At 49.4% G+C, this 14,679-nt stretch overlaps 1 protein-coding gene across 1 annotated transcript in view; it reads right to left on the bottom strand.

Annotated features, from left to right (window-relative positions):
- Positions 1-9,113: 9,113 nt before the first annotated feature.
- The window catches only part of ZAN (zonadhesin), a 56,970-nt gene continuing 51,404 nt past the window's right edge, over positions 9,114-14,679 (bottom strand). The window contains exons 34-38 of the mRNA XM_089479731.1: positions 14,182-14,320; positions 12,984-13,169; positions 11,848-11,956; positions 10,476-10,519; positions 9,114-9,573 (exon numbers count right to left, since the gene is read on the bottom strand). Of these exons, the coding sequence (XP_089335857.1) occupies positions 9,524-9,573; positions 10,476-10,519; positions 11,848-11,956; positions 12,984-13,169; positions 14,182-14,320 (528 nt within the window). The 3' untranslated portion in view covers positions 9,114-9,523. The remainder of the gene's footprint in view (positions 9,574-10,475; positions 10,520-11,847; positions 11,957-12,983; positions 13,170-14,181; positions 14,321-14,679) is intronic.

Here is a 14,679-nt window from a genome sequence, read left to right as displayed (position 1 = left end):
TTGGGAGATGCTAGTTCGGTCCCATGTTCTTGTTGTGCACCTTCAAGTCATTGCAGACTTAAGGGGTGCATCCACACTGAGGAAATAATTGGATTTAACACCACTTTAACTGCCATGGCGCAACGCTGTGGAATGTGGCAAGCTTGCTACGGAAGTCTGGGAACTAGTTTGTTGTGTGTTCTTCTGCTCTGGTGCCACAATGAACTACAGTCTCTGGAATTACATAGCCGTGGCAGTTAAAGTGGTGTCAAACTGGGTTATTTCTTCAGTGTGGATGCCCTGGTGACCCTAAACTAATCAGTATTTTCTTGACAAGATGTTTTTCAAGAGAGGTTTGCCTTCCTCTGAGGCTACTGAGAGAGTATGACTTGCCAAACTCACCCAGGGATTTCCAGGCCTGAGTAGGGATTCGAACCCTAGTCCAGCACTCATGCCATGGCACCACGGTGCCTCTATTTCAGTTTGCCCACAGAGCCAGGAAAATGGAGGGCCTTCAGGGCCTCTCTTTTTTTGGACTTGACCTCCCTCACAAGGCTGTTGTGAAGACCTTTGGCTCTTGGGAGGAGAAGTTGAATGAAAATGCAACTGTTACATAAACAGTTTGTTTATCTGATATTATCCGATTGTTATCTGATATTTGATTTGCTATTTGATGTTTTTTTTAATTTGTTGGCTGCTTATGTTTATCTAATTCTATCTTGCATTATTATCATCTATTGTTTTATATGTATTTTGTAGAATGTATGCCATTGGCGGGTTTCATTTTTATCGATTTTATTGTTTGTATGTACAGCGCTGTGCAAATCTACAGCGCTATATAAATAAGGACAGGTTGCTTACCTGTAACAGTATTTCTTCGAGTGGTCATCTGCGAATACATACAAATGGGTTTTACTGCGCCTGCGCAGTGCTGTTCGGAACCTTCTGGAATCACTGGGCAAAGTTTACTTTGCAACATATAGAAACTTTTTGGCGGTAACTCCGCTCACCCGTTATAAGGCCCCTGCCTTCCCGCTCTTTCCCCAGTTCCGCAATTTTTCCGCCAAGCAGGCGATGGAAAGAGCCAATCAGAGCAGGACACTGAGGGGATGGACGGGTGGGATTTGTATGTATTCGCAGATGACCACTCGAAGAAATACTGTTACAGGTAAGCAACCTATCCTTCTTCTTCGTGGTCTCTGCGAATCATACAAATGGGTTTAGACTGACAAGCTTAGGTAAGCGGCGGAGGGAGTGTCCTGAAACCAAACTATGGTAAACCAAGGGCATATTTATTGTAACAATAAAAACCTTGAACCATAAAAAGAGTCAGTCTTTTTGTCCATGCACAAACTCAACATAGCAATAACCTTGCAAAACCTGAGAAGGGAATGAAAGGTCATGCAAGACCAATCCCATTGAAATTGTGCAAATCAACATTCAACAGAATGTAAAACAGTGGCATTATTCAACAGAATGCAAAACAGTGGCATTATGCACATAAATGCAGAAACACAGACCATCAGTAGTGCAATCAATGCAACCCTGAAACCAACACAGCCCTCCCGAAAGCTGCGTCTCGAATGGCTCTGGTGTCCAACCTATAATGTTTGATAAAAGTCAGAGGTTGGGACCAGACAGCAGCCTTACAGATATCCTCCAAAGGAATCCCCGAGAGGAATGCGGAAGACGCTGACATTGCCCTAGTAGAATGGGACCGAACCCTGCCAGGGAGAGGCTTGCCCAAGAGTTCATAGCAGAGGTGGATGGTACCGGCCACCCATTTGGAGAACCTCTGCGCAGACACTGGCAACCCCTTCTTCGGTTCCGAGTAGCATTGGAAAAGTCTCTCGGACCGACTGGAGGCAGCAGTTCTGTCCAGGTAAAACGCCAGCGCTCTTCTGACATCCAGAGAGTGCAGGCTGCGCTCCGCATCCGAAGTCGGATTGGAAGCGAGGGTCGGCAACACAATGTCCTGGCACATGTGGAACGCGGAGACAACCTTAGGCAGGAAGGTAATGTCTGTCCGGAGGACCACCTTGTCCTTGTGGAATCTCAGGAAGGGCTGGTCCCTCCGCAAGGCACAGAGTTCGCCCGTGCGGCGGGCAGAGGTGATGGCCACAAGAAAAGCGGTTTTCCAAGTCAAAAGTCTCAAGTCCGCTGTGGCCATCGGTTCAAAAGGCTTAGATTGGAGTGCAGATAACACTGCCTCCAAGCTCCAAGCCGGTGCCGGTACCGACACCGGAGGGTATAAGTTGGCACATCCCCTAAGGAACCCCTTCACCAGAGGATCCTTGAAAAAGGAAGCCCTCCCCCCGAACTGGTACTTAGCACAAATGGCCGACAAATAGCACTTAATGGATGTGAGGCACAGCCCCTCATCCAAAAGCGCCATCAAAAACTCCAGCACCACTGAAGTAGAAACCTGAGCTGGAGACAAGCCCTTTCGATCAAGGAAGAGGCAAAATTTCTTCCATTTCAGGGCGTAGGACCGCTGGGTGGAAGGTTTCCGTGCAGCCAGGATCACTGTCCTCACCGCCTCCGGCAAGACAGTTAGGGCCGTATCCTCCAGGCCACCAGCAGTAGGCTCTCGATGTCTGGGTGGAGAATCCGTCCGTCCTGGATCAACAGCAGGTCCGGACGAGGATCGAGACGGAGGAAGAATCTCTTGGAGAGGTGAAGAAGGGATGCGAACCACGGTTGTCTCGGCCACCACGGCGTGATCAGGATCGCATGCGACCGGTCCGTTGTCATCTTGGACACCACCCTGATGATGAGAGGGAACGGAGGGAAGGCGTAGAGGAGCTCCCCCGTCCAAAGGAAAGCGAACGCGTCTCCGAGGGATCCGTCCATTCGCTTCCTGGAGCAGAACTGGGGACAGTGGCTGTTCCACTTGGTCGCGAAGAGGTCGATCCGGGGGTTTCCCCACCGGTCGAAGAGGTCGCTGACCGTCTCGGGATGGAGCCTCCACTCGTGGCACACCGAAGGGGATCTGCTTAGGCGATCCGCCAGCTCGTTGTCCTCTCCGGGAAGATGAATCGCCTGGAGGAGGACGCGCCTCTGGATGCACCAGTCCCAGATGCGGAGAGTGAGGTCGAGCAGGGTCTTTGACTTGGTGCCTCCTTGTTTGTTGATGTAGTACGTCACGGTGGTGTTGTCCGTTCTCAGGAGGACCACCTTGTCTGTGACCGCGGATTCGAATGCCCTCAGTGCCTTCTCTACTGCCAACATTTCCAAAGCGTTGATGTGGAGGAGCTTGTCCTGGACGGACCACCTGTCTTTGACGACCAGGTCGAGCAGGTGAGCGCCCCATCCCTCCAGGGATGCATCTGTTGTCAGAGTCAGTTGGGGCTGAGGCTGATGAAAGGGCATTCCGATGCACACGTTGTGGCAGTCCAACCACCATCTGAGGGAGGCGGCGACAGGTCTCGGTACCGTGAGCCATTTGGACGGAGGATCTGTCATCGGAGAAAAAGCGGAGAGGAACCAGGACTGAAGAGGTCGAAGGCGGAGTCTTGACCATGGAGTGACGAACGTCGTCGATGCCATGTGGCCCAGGGCGACCTGGACGTCCCTGGCCCTCACCCTTCTGTGAGAGATGCAGGGCCTGATCGAAGTCAACAGCGCCTGGAAACGGTCTGGAGGGAGAAAGGCGGAGCATGTTTCGGAGTCGAGGATGGCCCCGATGAACTTGACCTGTCTGGAGGGCGTGAAATGGGATTTTTCCCGGTTGATCACCAGACCGAGGGAGTCCAAAAGGTGTAAGGCGAATGAGAGTGCCTCCTGCAGTTCTCTCTGGGATTCGGCAGCGAACAGCCAGTCGTCCAGGTATGGAAAGACCATGAACCCCTTCTGATGCAGGTAGGCCACCACCGGTGCCATGCACTTCGTGAAGACTCTCGGTGCCGTGGCAAGGCCGAAGGGGAGGACGTTGTAGTGGTACGCGGCGGAGCCCACAGCGAAGGCGAGGAATCGTCGGTGAGACTCCCGGATCCCGATGTGGAAGTAGGCATCCTTCAGGTCGACGGTCGCGAACCACAGACCCTGATGGAGTAAGGGCAGAATGGAGGCCAAGGTTACCATTCGAAAGCGACGGTATTCAAGGAACAGATTCAGTTGCCTTAAGTCCAGGATGGGCCTGATTCCCCCATCCGCCTTTGGTACCATGAAGTACCTGGAGAAAAAAGCCCTAGGGCATTGTTCGGGCGGTAAAGGGGAGATTGCCCCTTTTTCCAGCAAAGTGCGCACTTCGTCGAGAAGGGTGTCCGAGGGGGGAGTGGACAAAAAGGCCCCGGTTGGAGGGAGCTCTTGGAACTCGAGGGCATATCCCCTGCGGACGATGTTAAGCACCCACGAGTCCGATGTAATCGAGGCCCAGATGTTAGCAAAAGGCCTCAGGATGTCCAAAAAGAATAAGGGCGAAGGGGAAACGAAGTGCGCTGAGTCCCTTCAGGCTCTCTTCTTCCCCTGGTCGGTGTCCTGCCAGCGGGACTTGCGGTACCGAGGCGGGAAATTACGATGGCCAGAGGAGGAGGAAGACTGCGAGGGGTAACGGCGCCTCTGTGAGCCCTGCTGCTGAGGCTGACGGTCTTGAGGAAAGGAGCCCTGGGACTGACCTTGCGGTGGCCAAGGACGGTGCCTTCTTCTGAAGGGAGAGACGGGGGTGGACGACATCCCATGCTTCTTAGCCGCCGCCTTCATTCTGAACTTGCGGTTCAGACGCTCATCCGTGTCGGCGTGGAAAAGGCCGGTACCGTCCAGGGGCATGTCCTCAATGGCCGATTTAACGTTGGCGTTGAGGTCTGACCCCCTCAGCCAGGCATGTCGGCGTAAAGCCAGCGATGCTGCCATGCCCCGTCCCGCGCAGTCGGCGACGTTCCTGGAGGCGGTGATGATCCAACTCCCTATGGAGTGGGCCTCATCGCGGATCTCCACCAAGCGCCGTTGGACCTCATCAGGGACGTCAGGGATGATGGGCGAAATCCCCTCCATCAAGGCCTGGATGTATGCCCCCATACAGGCGTTGTAATTTATCGCCTTTACGGTGAGGGCGGCCGAAGAGTAGGCCTTTTTGGCTAGGCCGTCGATCTTCTTGGCCTCTCGGTCTGCCGGGGACGTCGCCTGCTTCGGCACGAAGGTCTGCTGTGCCTCCTCCACGATGGCCGAATTAGGTTTGGGATGGTCGGTCAACCACGGGCAGCCCGGCGGGGAAATCCGGTATAGCGTCTCGACCTTCCTGGAGGACGCAACGAGCGAAGTCGGGGCATCCCATGACCTCTGCACAATGGACTGCAACGAGGGCAACATCGGGATGCAGGGTGGAGTGGGGACACGACCGAGGACCCGTCGTTCTACTGGGTCGCGAGCCTCCTCCTCAGGCGGGGAAAGCTCGATATCAAGGGTCCGGCACATCTTAATGATGTGTTCGCTGAAGGAGCGAACATCGTCAGTGGGAGATGAGGAGCCCGGGTGGTGCAACTCCTGCGGCGAAGGCGGGTCGGATGGGTCCTCTCCTTCATCAGAAGGTTCCCGTGATGGAAGCAAGGGATCCTGTTCCGAATCGGAGTCCGACGTCAGGGGAATGTCAGTCACCCTGGCTCGGGATGGAGTGCGAGCCGGGATTTGCGGGACTGGTGGCTCGGAAGGCGGACGGCGAGGTACCGAGGACGAAGCCACCGCCTGGGAGGATGATGGCTCGTCACCCTGGGGAACCGCCGGGCACAAGTTAAGCCTGGTGAATTCCCTGAAAACCCTCTCCTTCGGGACCGACATGTAATACCTCTGAGTCTCGGTGTCAAAGAACATGTCGGTGTCCAGCTCTCGTGGCTCGTCGATGTCGGAGACAGGGACGGCCTCCTCTTCATCCGAGTGGACGGAGAGCGGAGATGGTTCTCTCTGGGGAGAGGTTGGTTCGCTGACGGCGGCGAGATCTTGGGCCGGCGGGAGTGGCGTGGTCAGCACCGTGGTTACCTGTGCTGAGACATTCTTCTTCGAGTGCGAGGGGGTCTTCCCTGAGACCTTCTTGGAGGGGGTCTTCTCCGAGGTCTCCTTGGAGGGGGAGCGTCGCTTGTGTGGAGCACGCTCCTTCGACTCGGCCGGGCGCCCCGACCCGGAGTGGTCCTTGGTCTTGGACTTCTTGGGTGGAGCTGCCTCGATCACCTCCGCGTGACGCCTCTTTTTGGAAGACGGCGGAGTCACCGCCAAGTCTTCAGGCGGAAAGAAGGGATTGTCCGGCAAGTCGTGCAGGACAGTGGCTCCCTTGGAGTGGGGCTTGGCTGGCTTAGCCCTCTCCGATGGTACCGCCTTTCCAGAGGAGGATGCCCCCGTCTCGGGCAACTTGGAGGCGTGGCGAGATGCCTTCGATGACGCCTTGGAGGACGGTAGCGAGGCGGTCCGGACTCCCGACTCCTGACGCTCTCTCGAGCGCGAGCCCTCCGGGGACGGCTTCCTCCCGGATCTCTCCCTGGGCTCGGAACCCTCAGTCCCCGAGGTTTTCTGGGGGCGCTTGGAGGGTTCGTCGGTGACACTGGGTCTCGGGAGACCACGAGACACATCGGAGGTGGTCGGAGATCGTGTCCCGGCCGGGACAGAGACCACACTAGAAACGCTGGCCCGTGAAGAAGGCGCAGGCGGGGCAGGCGGGGCAGCCGGAGGAAGCGAAGACGAGCGGGGACGTCCCTTCCGGACCTTTCCCAGGGCAATGGCCGAAGTCAGCCGGGACTCCCGGTTCTTCCTGGCCTGGGAGGACAGAGACTTACAGAGGTGACAGGCTCTGGCATCATGGTCCTTCCCCAGACAAAACAGGCAGGAGGAGTGTGGGTCCTGGACGGGCACCTTGCCCCCGCAGGTATCACATTTCTTGAAGGGCGCAGGCATCCTTCAAAGTCGTCAAATCCGAGGGAGAGGCAAAAGCGAAGTCAAAAAACAAGCCGAAGAGGTCCGAAGTTACCAGGGCGGGAGAGAGAGAATGGTCAAAAACAGTCCGAGGTCTAGTGAAAGTGATTCCGTAACAAGCAAGAGCGAGCGAAAGTTCCTAGAAGCAGCTAGCGCGGCGGAAAAAAGGAACTGGGGAAAAGAGCGGGAAGGCAGGGGCCTTATAACGGGTGGGCGGAGTTACCGCCAAAAAGTTTCTATATGTTGCAAAGTAAACTTTGCCCAGTGATTCCAGAAGGTTCCGAACAGCACTGCGCAGGCGCAGTAAAACCCATTTGTATGATTCGCAGAGACCACGAAGAAGAAAGTATAATAATAATAATAATAAATATTTAAAGTTTTGCAAGTAAAAATATTTGGTGTCATAAAACCAGAAGGCTTTGGCTGCAGTGTTGCAAGATGGGCATTGCAGTCCAAAGACAAAAATCCAATGTTTGGCCAGTCTGCCAAATGGGATGGAGCTATAGCACTTAAAGTGGTATCAAACTGAATGTATTTCTACAGTGAAGATGCACCCAATGCTGCAGGTTTTAATGCCCATCTTATGAGATACACGAAGTACTAAGCAGAATTGATGGTGGGAATGCAGTAATAGCAGTGAGGGTATTATTAATACAATACAATACGGATTAAGTTTAACACAGTCTTGTTTCACAGTGACTGAGGACAGAAAAATATTGATCATGGCACATGGCATATAAATTAGGACTTCATTAAGACCAAAGTCAACATACAAAATGGGGCATCCTACAGTTTAAGTGCATGGTGAAAGGAGAATCTCTTTGGAAGAGAAAACTAAAGACCTTTCAAAACTACAAATCCCAAGATTCCACAGGATGGAGTTACAGCACTCAATGTGGTGTCAAACTGTATTATTTCTACAGTGTAGATGCATTGGAGACAAAATCCGGACCATGGATGTTCCAAATCTCCAGTCAGTAGCAACTGGAAAGACTAAAACTGAGAATATCATAATTGTTGTCGATGTCGCCATCTTGGCGGAGGTTGTTGACTGGTTGGAGTTTTGGACCGTCCATGTTGTCACCCATGGACTGGCATGAGGAATTTCCCTCTTCTTTTTCTCCTCAGTGGAAGGAAAAAGAAGACAGTTCCCAAAATCACTTCCATTATGGTTTCCCATCTTATCCACAAACCATATATTCCAGAGGAGTTGATATTCTTTCAGGTTTTGGCCATTTTTGATAAAAGAATAATCATGGGTAGCATTACAAAATGGCCGCCATGAGTTGCCTGTTTACAAAATGGCTGCCATGTTAGGCTGATATGTCAGCCTACAAAATGGCTGCTGACACAGGAGGCCAAGGAAATAAAAATAAAGGCTGTTATCCATTTGGCAACTGCTTTGGGGGTGCCTGGACCCTTAGAAATGGCCCACATTTTTGGTTTGGAAAAAGAGGAGAGAAAAAGATAGGCAGTATTCCCACGTTTTACCATTTAAACGGAGATCACAATGACCAAGGGTTTGGGTCTGTCACCCTCCGGCCAAACAGACAGACTTGACAAAAGCAGCTTTTTGTTGTAGAGGGAATATATTTTCAAACAAAATGAGATGGACATGCTTCTTCCCAGGGTTCCCTGTGAATATTTATTTCTTTTATTTCTTCATAAACAAGAAGAAAGAAAAGAGACTCTGCTGCTTTTGCAGATGGGGAAGGGAAGTCATTTGGTCTCTGTTTTGGGACCCTACGCCCCAAATAATAATAATAATAACTACTACTACTACTATTATTATTATTATTATTATTATTTTACTATACCCTGCCTTTCTCCCAACATAGGAACTCAAGGCAGTTTTTTGACCCAAACCTCTACAAAAATGCATGGATTAGGTCTCTTTGGCCCCTGCAACCCTGGGATAAAAGGTGAAAATCAGCTATCCATCGGACAAATGTGGGAATGAGGGGCACGGTGTCACTAGTTCTAGGCATATTGGCTCTTTGGTGGGGAATGGTCCCTGCCCCTTTCCCTTTGCCCTCATCTCTGATTGTGACCCTATTTCTCCCAGGGAGATTTAAGGAGGGTTTTGGTGTGGGTCTAGATCCTAGAAGCAGACTTTTTGGTCAAGGAGCTCTCTGTGGTTATAATGCAGCTGCAAAGGAGTCAGAAAGGCAAATGCAGCCAGGCTTCTTTGGGACTAAGGACAGCCATCATGTCACATTCTAATAATCAAGGAGAGCCTATGTTGGTGAGCAATACGACCCACTTTTATTGACATGTTTTTCCATCGCCATGAGTCTTCCACATGTTCCAGACACAAAAGTTATGGCAGGACTGTCCCTAGCATGAGATCAGAGTCTCCCTGGAAGCAACACAAGTCTCCGCAGATCTGTTTGTGCCAATGGCGGCAAAAGTGGACAAAGTGGCAGGTGCAGGTTCGTGTCTGTGTCCTTTCCAAGCGGTTCTCTTCCCTTTCTTTTTTTCCCTCCCAGCCGGTCAGGGTCCAGAAAAGCAAGGTGAGGATCCTTCATGGGAACCTGAAGCAAGGGGCCCTGATAATGAGGACAATCTGAAGCAATGATCCCTTATTGAACGCTTTCAGCTCGGACAGATGGGTGAGAGAAGGGATCTTCTCAGTAAGAGATCGGGAAACTCAGAAGTGAGTGATCCTTTCGCTGGACGGACCTGAAGCACTGATTTGCCCTGCAAAACAACAAAAGAGAAGGTTATGATTACCATTATTATTAAGCTTTATTTCTAAAGCGCTGTTAATTTACACAACGCTCTACATACAATCAGTTAAAATAAGTAGCATAAGCCTGCCTATGGCATACATTCTACGAAAATAATTAAACACAATACATATTAATCCATCTTAAAATTCAAACAATATAATATAGCAGACAACAAATTAAAATAACATTGGACAACAATCATGTAATGTCTGGGAGCGCTTCCCTGAACAGTGTTGTCTTTAAAATAATACCAGACTGAAATACGTTTCTCTCCCTGCCTGATGAGGAGAGGAGGGGGCTGTTGTTTTACAAGAGGTAGCATTTCTCCTTATAAGCCTTGGCTTAGATATCAGTCAGAACAGTGATGAGATCAAGGAACTGAGACTTGGGAAGGCATTTGTGAGGAAAACCACGTAAGATCCTCAAGTGTAAAGCTATATAAACTAAATATAAAAAGTCAGAATCATCAGTGCCATCGTATTTCTGATCTACTTGAACTATTGTGAAAGCTGGACAGTGAAGAGAACTGACTCCTCTGCAATGGGGTGCTAGAGGAGAATTCTGCAGGACCCATGGACTGACAAAAAGGTGCACCAATGGGTCTGGATTAATTGGAAAAAGGCAAATCATGTTTGCAGAAGTGGAAGGCCATAGGAAAACAGGAGGACCCCGAGACAAGTGGACTGACACCATCAGGGAAGCATGGATGACCTGCATTTGCAAGACTTGAGCATAACAGGGCCTTTAGGAGGTCTCTCATTCATAGGTCAGCAATTGGTCAGCAAAGGACAGCAGCCTTGCAGACCCCCAACTTGAGGATCGGAGCAGAGAGCCAGCTGCCTATGGAGGGCCCCCCGGACCCCCTCTCACCTGCAACGGACAAGACAGCAGTGCGGTCTTCCTTCATCTTCCTCCTACATGAGAGGGAAAGGAAAGCAAGATTAAGTTCCAGAGGGGGATCTGGGGCGCCAGGGGGGCAGGGATGGAGAATGAGGCATCAGAATGGTCCCCTTGCTCAAAAGGTCCACCCAACCTCAGGATGCTGGGGAGCAAGGCATGATGGGAATATCTTCCTCTGGCGAATGGCTCCTGGCCTGGCTGTCCAAGCAAGTTGCCATTCAGTGGTTTTATTTCCAGAGAGTGTCACTGTTCACAGCCACAGACAGACTTAGCACCCACATTTTTTACTTTCTGGGGAAGGTCCTCTCCTTTGAGGCCCAAGGTGGGCATCCGTCTGGCACCAAGTAAGAACATGGCTTTTGACTAACACCTTTGAGGCCTCAGAGATTCCATCCAAACCTTCACAGATGTATGGGTTTCAGCTGTTTTAAGATGTTTGTAGCAGTTTTAATTTGAAAAATTGTTTAATATGCTTTTAGAAATGCATCTGAGGAAGTAGACTGGAGTCTACAAAAGTCCATGCTGCCAATTTCTTTCAGTGAGTCTCAAAGGTGGTACAAGATCTCTACGTATCATCATCATCATCATCATCATCATCATCATCATCGCATCTGAGGAAGTAGACTTAAGTCTAGGAAAGCTCATGATGCCAACTCTTTTCTTTCAGTGAGTCTCAAAGGTGCTACAAGATCTCTCTACGTTCTGATTCTACAGACTAACACGGCTATATCTTTGAATGCTTATAGACAGTTTAATTAATTCTTACTGTTTTAAATTTCTTTCATCTGTTTGACGTTATTGTACGTCACCCTGTTAGAGATAGTGTGGGAGGTAAGCATTCTAATAATATTAATAACAATACGAACAACATAACAGCAAGTTATGTTACTGACTGGAGTCTTGGACTGTCAATGGTTCAAATTCTATCCAGTAATGTCAGAATCTGTGAAGTCTTGTCAGATGATGTGGCATGTGCCAAGCAGCGTCACTTTTGGTAATTTGGTCACTGGGATCCTATCTAAGGTGAATTCCTTCGGATGGTTTGTCTGTTCAATATCTCCATCCCACAAAGGACCATATTTCCTCCTACAAGAACCTGGAAAAACTGCTCTTTTGGACTACAATGGGAATTTTAGTCCAAAAAAGTAACCCTTTCAAGATCAACATCCTTCTTCCTTGTTAGGACTAGGAACATGGCCATCCATGTGCCCTCCTCAAAAATAAAACCATTTCAGGATGATCACTGGTGTGCCATCGGTGTTTGGTTAAAGGCCCAAGGACCTCCCTGCCACAGCCGCTGACCAAGAGTGACCTCTGGCCACGCTGCCCACAAGGACCTCACCTGTTCCGCTGCCGATAGAAGCAGATTGTTCCCACCATGATCACTAGGATCCCAAGAGGAATGAAGACCCCCAGAAGGATGGCTGTGAGCTGGTTGTTCTCTTCCGCATCTTGAAAGAAAGGAGAGAAAGATCATCACAACAGTCCAATGAACTCTCTTCACTTGGATAGCTTGTTTAAGTTTTAAAAGGTTTTTAATTACTATGATTTTTAGCTGTCTTTGTTTGATTGTTTTAATCTGTTGTGAGCCGTCTGGAGTCCAGTACTGAAAAAAAAAAAGGTTAGATAGAAATCAAATTAAATAAATAAGTAAGTAAAAAGGATGCAAAACAACCAATAAAGTATCAAAGTAAAATCAATAAAAATAAAATATAAATATAAAATAATTTTAAAATAAAACAATTTAAATAAAATTAATACAAATTTAATATTTTTTCAATAAAAATAAGTAATATAAACTAAGAAAGCAACAATTAGACTGTGTGTTTGTGCGTGTGTGTGTTTCTGTGCTTTCAAGTTGCCTGTTGACCTATGCTGACCGCAGGCTTTTTCATACGTTTTTGCCAGTTCCTTCCTCTGAAACAGAGCCAACAGCACTTGGGATCCCTTGGCTGTCTCCCATCCAAGTGCTAACCAGGGCTGGCCCTGCTTGGCATCCAAGACCATTAAGGATCTGGTGCCTTTAGAGTATTTAGGCCAAATAGAAAATAATAGCACAAATAAAACAGAATTATAATAAAGCAAATAATATAAGTTATAAATTACAGAACAAATTTTAAAAAATGATAATAAATAAAACCCAATGTAAGCAAAACCAATATATACAAATAATTATTAAAGAAAACAAAGTACAGTAGGCCCTTGTTATCCACTGGAGTTTGGTTCCAGGAGCCCCCATGAATACCAAAATCCATGGATGCTCAAGTGCCATTATGTACAGAGGCATAGTAAAATGGCAAAATGGCAAAATCAAGGTTTGCTTTTTGGAATTTACAGTATATATTGTTTAGAATATGGAGAGGGCATATAGGGCAATTAGATAAATCAAACCTGAAATAAGATAAATCCTGGGCCTGAAAATAGAGGTGGAAGGTGGATTTGGGGGCCAGGGAGAGAGTCGGAGGCCTGTGGGGTTACCTGACGGGGGAGATGTGGGGGGCACAGTGGAGGTCTCCAGGGGAAGGGCTGCCGTGGGAGATTCGTCCCCCTGGGTCTCCTCACAGAAGGGTCCTGCATAGCCCTCCAGGCAAGAACAGAGGAACCCCTCTGAGGTATCCTGACACGTCCCTTCATTCTGGCAAGGGCTGCTGAGGCAGGCACTCGCTGCAAAGAATAATAAGAAGGAAAAGGTGCTCAGTCCAAGGAGCTCAAGTCCTCCCCAAGGAACCCAGGGGTCCAGGATGAGCAAGCCCACCCACCCCCATTCGCCCCCCACCCACCAAGGTTGGTTTTTCTCAAGCCTTCCTCTTCCTCCTTGTGCCCCTTGTTTTAGCATTCACAGCTATGTGCCACACAATGCACACACAAGAACCTAAGAGGAGCCATCTTGGATCAGGCCAAATCAGGCCTTCCTAGCCCAGTGTCCTCTCTCCCACAGTGGACTTAGCCCCGTTGCCTCTCCTGGGAAGCCCACTGGAAAACTGCATCCCACCCTTGTGCCCCCTCCAACTGATGTACAGAGACTTCTATTGCCTCCAGTACTTGAGGTGACATATAGCCATCTGGACTAGGAGACACTAGTGGCTGTAAACTCCATGTATTTATCTCGTCACCCTTTTAAAGTGGCAGTGAGTTCCATCCACTTGGATTTCCATAAAGCCAACATCCTGACCTCAGGCCATTTTTTAATTCAGTTGCTCCAGTCATGTTCAAAATGTTAATGGTGAACAGAAATGCCAAGAGACTCAGGAGGGAGAGGAAACATTCAAGATCAGGCCCCCAGAAAGCCAAAGGCCCTTTTGCGCTACACAACTTTCACACCGTCGTTCCACTTTTGCTGCCAAGGGCTTGTCCTACAAAATCCTCAGATTTGTAGTGTAGGTATTTAGAATTCTAGCCAGCTAGCTCCTCTAGTGCCTCATCAAACTGCAAATCCCAAGACTCTATGGGATGCACCTACGACAGTTCAAGTAGAATCATAGTGCTAGAACTGTGTAGTGTGGATAGGTCCCTGGAGCAATGCACCAACTGAAACAGTGGATAAACAGTGCCACCTGACACCTGAATGATCTCCCCACCAGCATGATACAGTTCTGGAAAAAGGGACAGAACTAAATCTTCCCTTTTAATGGGGTGGTTCCTCCAAGCCCCCTTGCTCCCCGTAAAGTGAGCTCACCTTGGAAGCAGCCAAGTGTGTAGTTTGCCAGGGCACAAATCTCCCCAGGGGCGCATCCACCTGCCTGGCACTCCAGAGTCCCTGTGTTTCGGCAGGTGCAGAGCTGGGAACAGTTGTCTGTCCAGAAGGTGTCATTGATCTAGGAGAGGGAAAAGGAGACGGTGTCATGTCAGAAAAGACCCACCTGCCTCCTAGGTGTTTTTGACTGCAGTCCCCAGCAGCCTCTAGCCAGCTTTGCAGACCACCTCTACAGGCAACTCATTAAATGTCTCTTCCTACTTTATTTATGCATCCTGACTTCTAATACAGGTGAGCAGAGTCATCTTTGTTCACTACAACTCCCAGAATCTCCTGGCCAGCTAAGCCAATGGGGAGTTCTGGGAGTCATAGTGCATAAAAGTGACTTGATCAAATTTAGCCTCAAACATCGCTTCCTGCCAAAATAATGGGGCTCATAATGCCACACCACCACTTCCATTATTTCCAGTCAGTCTGTAA

Source organism: Sceloporus occidentalis, unplaced genomic scaffold (genome assembly GCF_023333645.1).
Source record: "Sceloporus occidentalis isolate IW3139 unplaced genomic scaffold, rSceOcc1.0.p SCAF_14, whole genome shotgun sequence".
NCBI classification, from domain to species: domain Eukaryota; kingdom Metazoa; phylum Chordata; class Lepidosauria; order Squamata; family Phrynosomatidae; genus Sceloporus; species Sceloporus occidentalis.
This window is presented reverse-complemented; position numbering and strand designations above follow the sequence as displayed.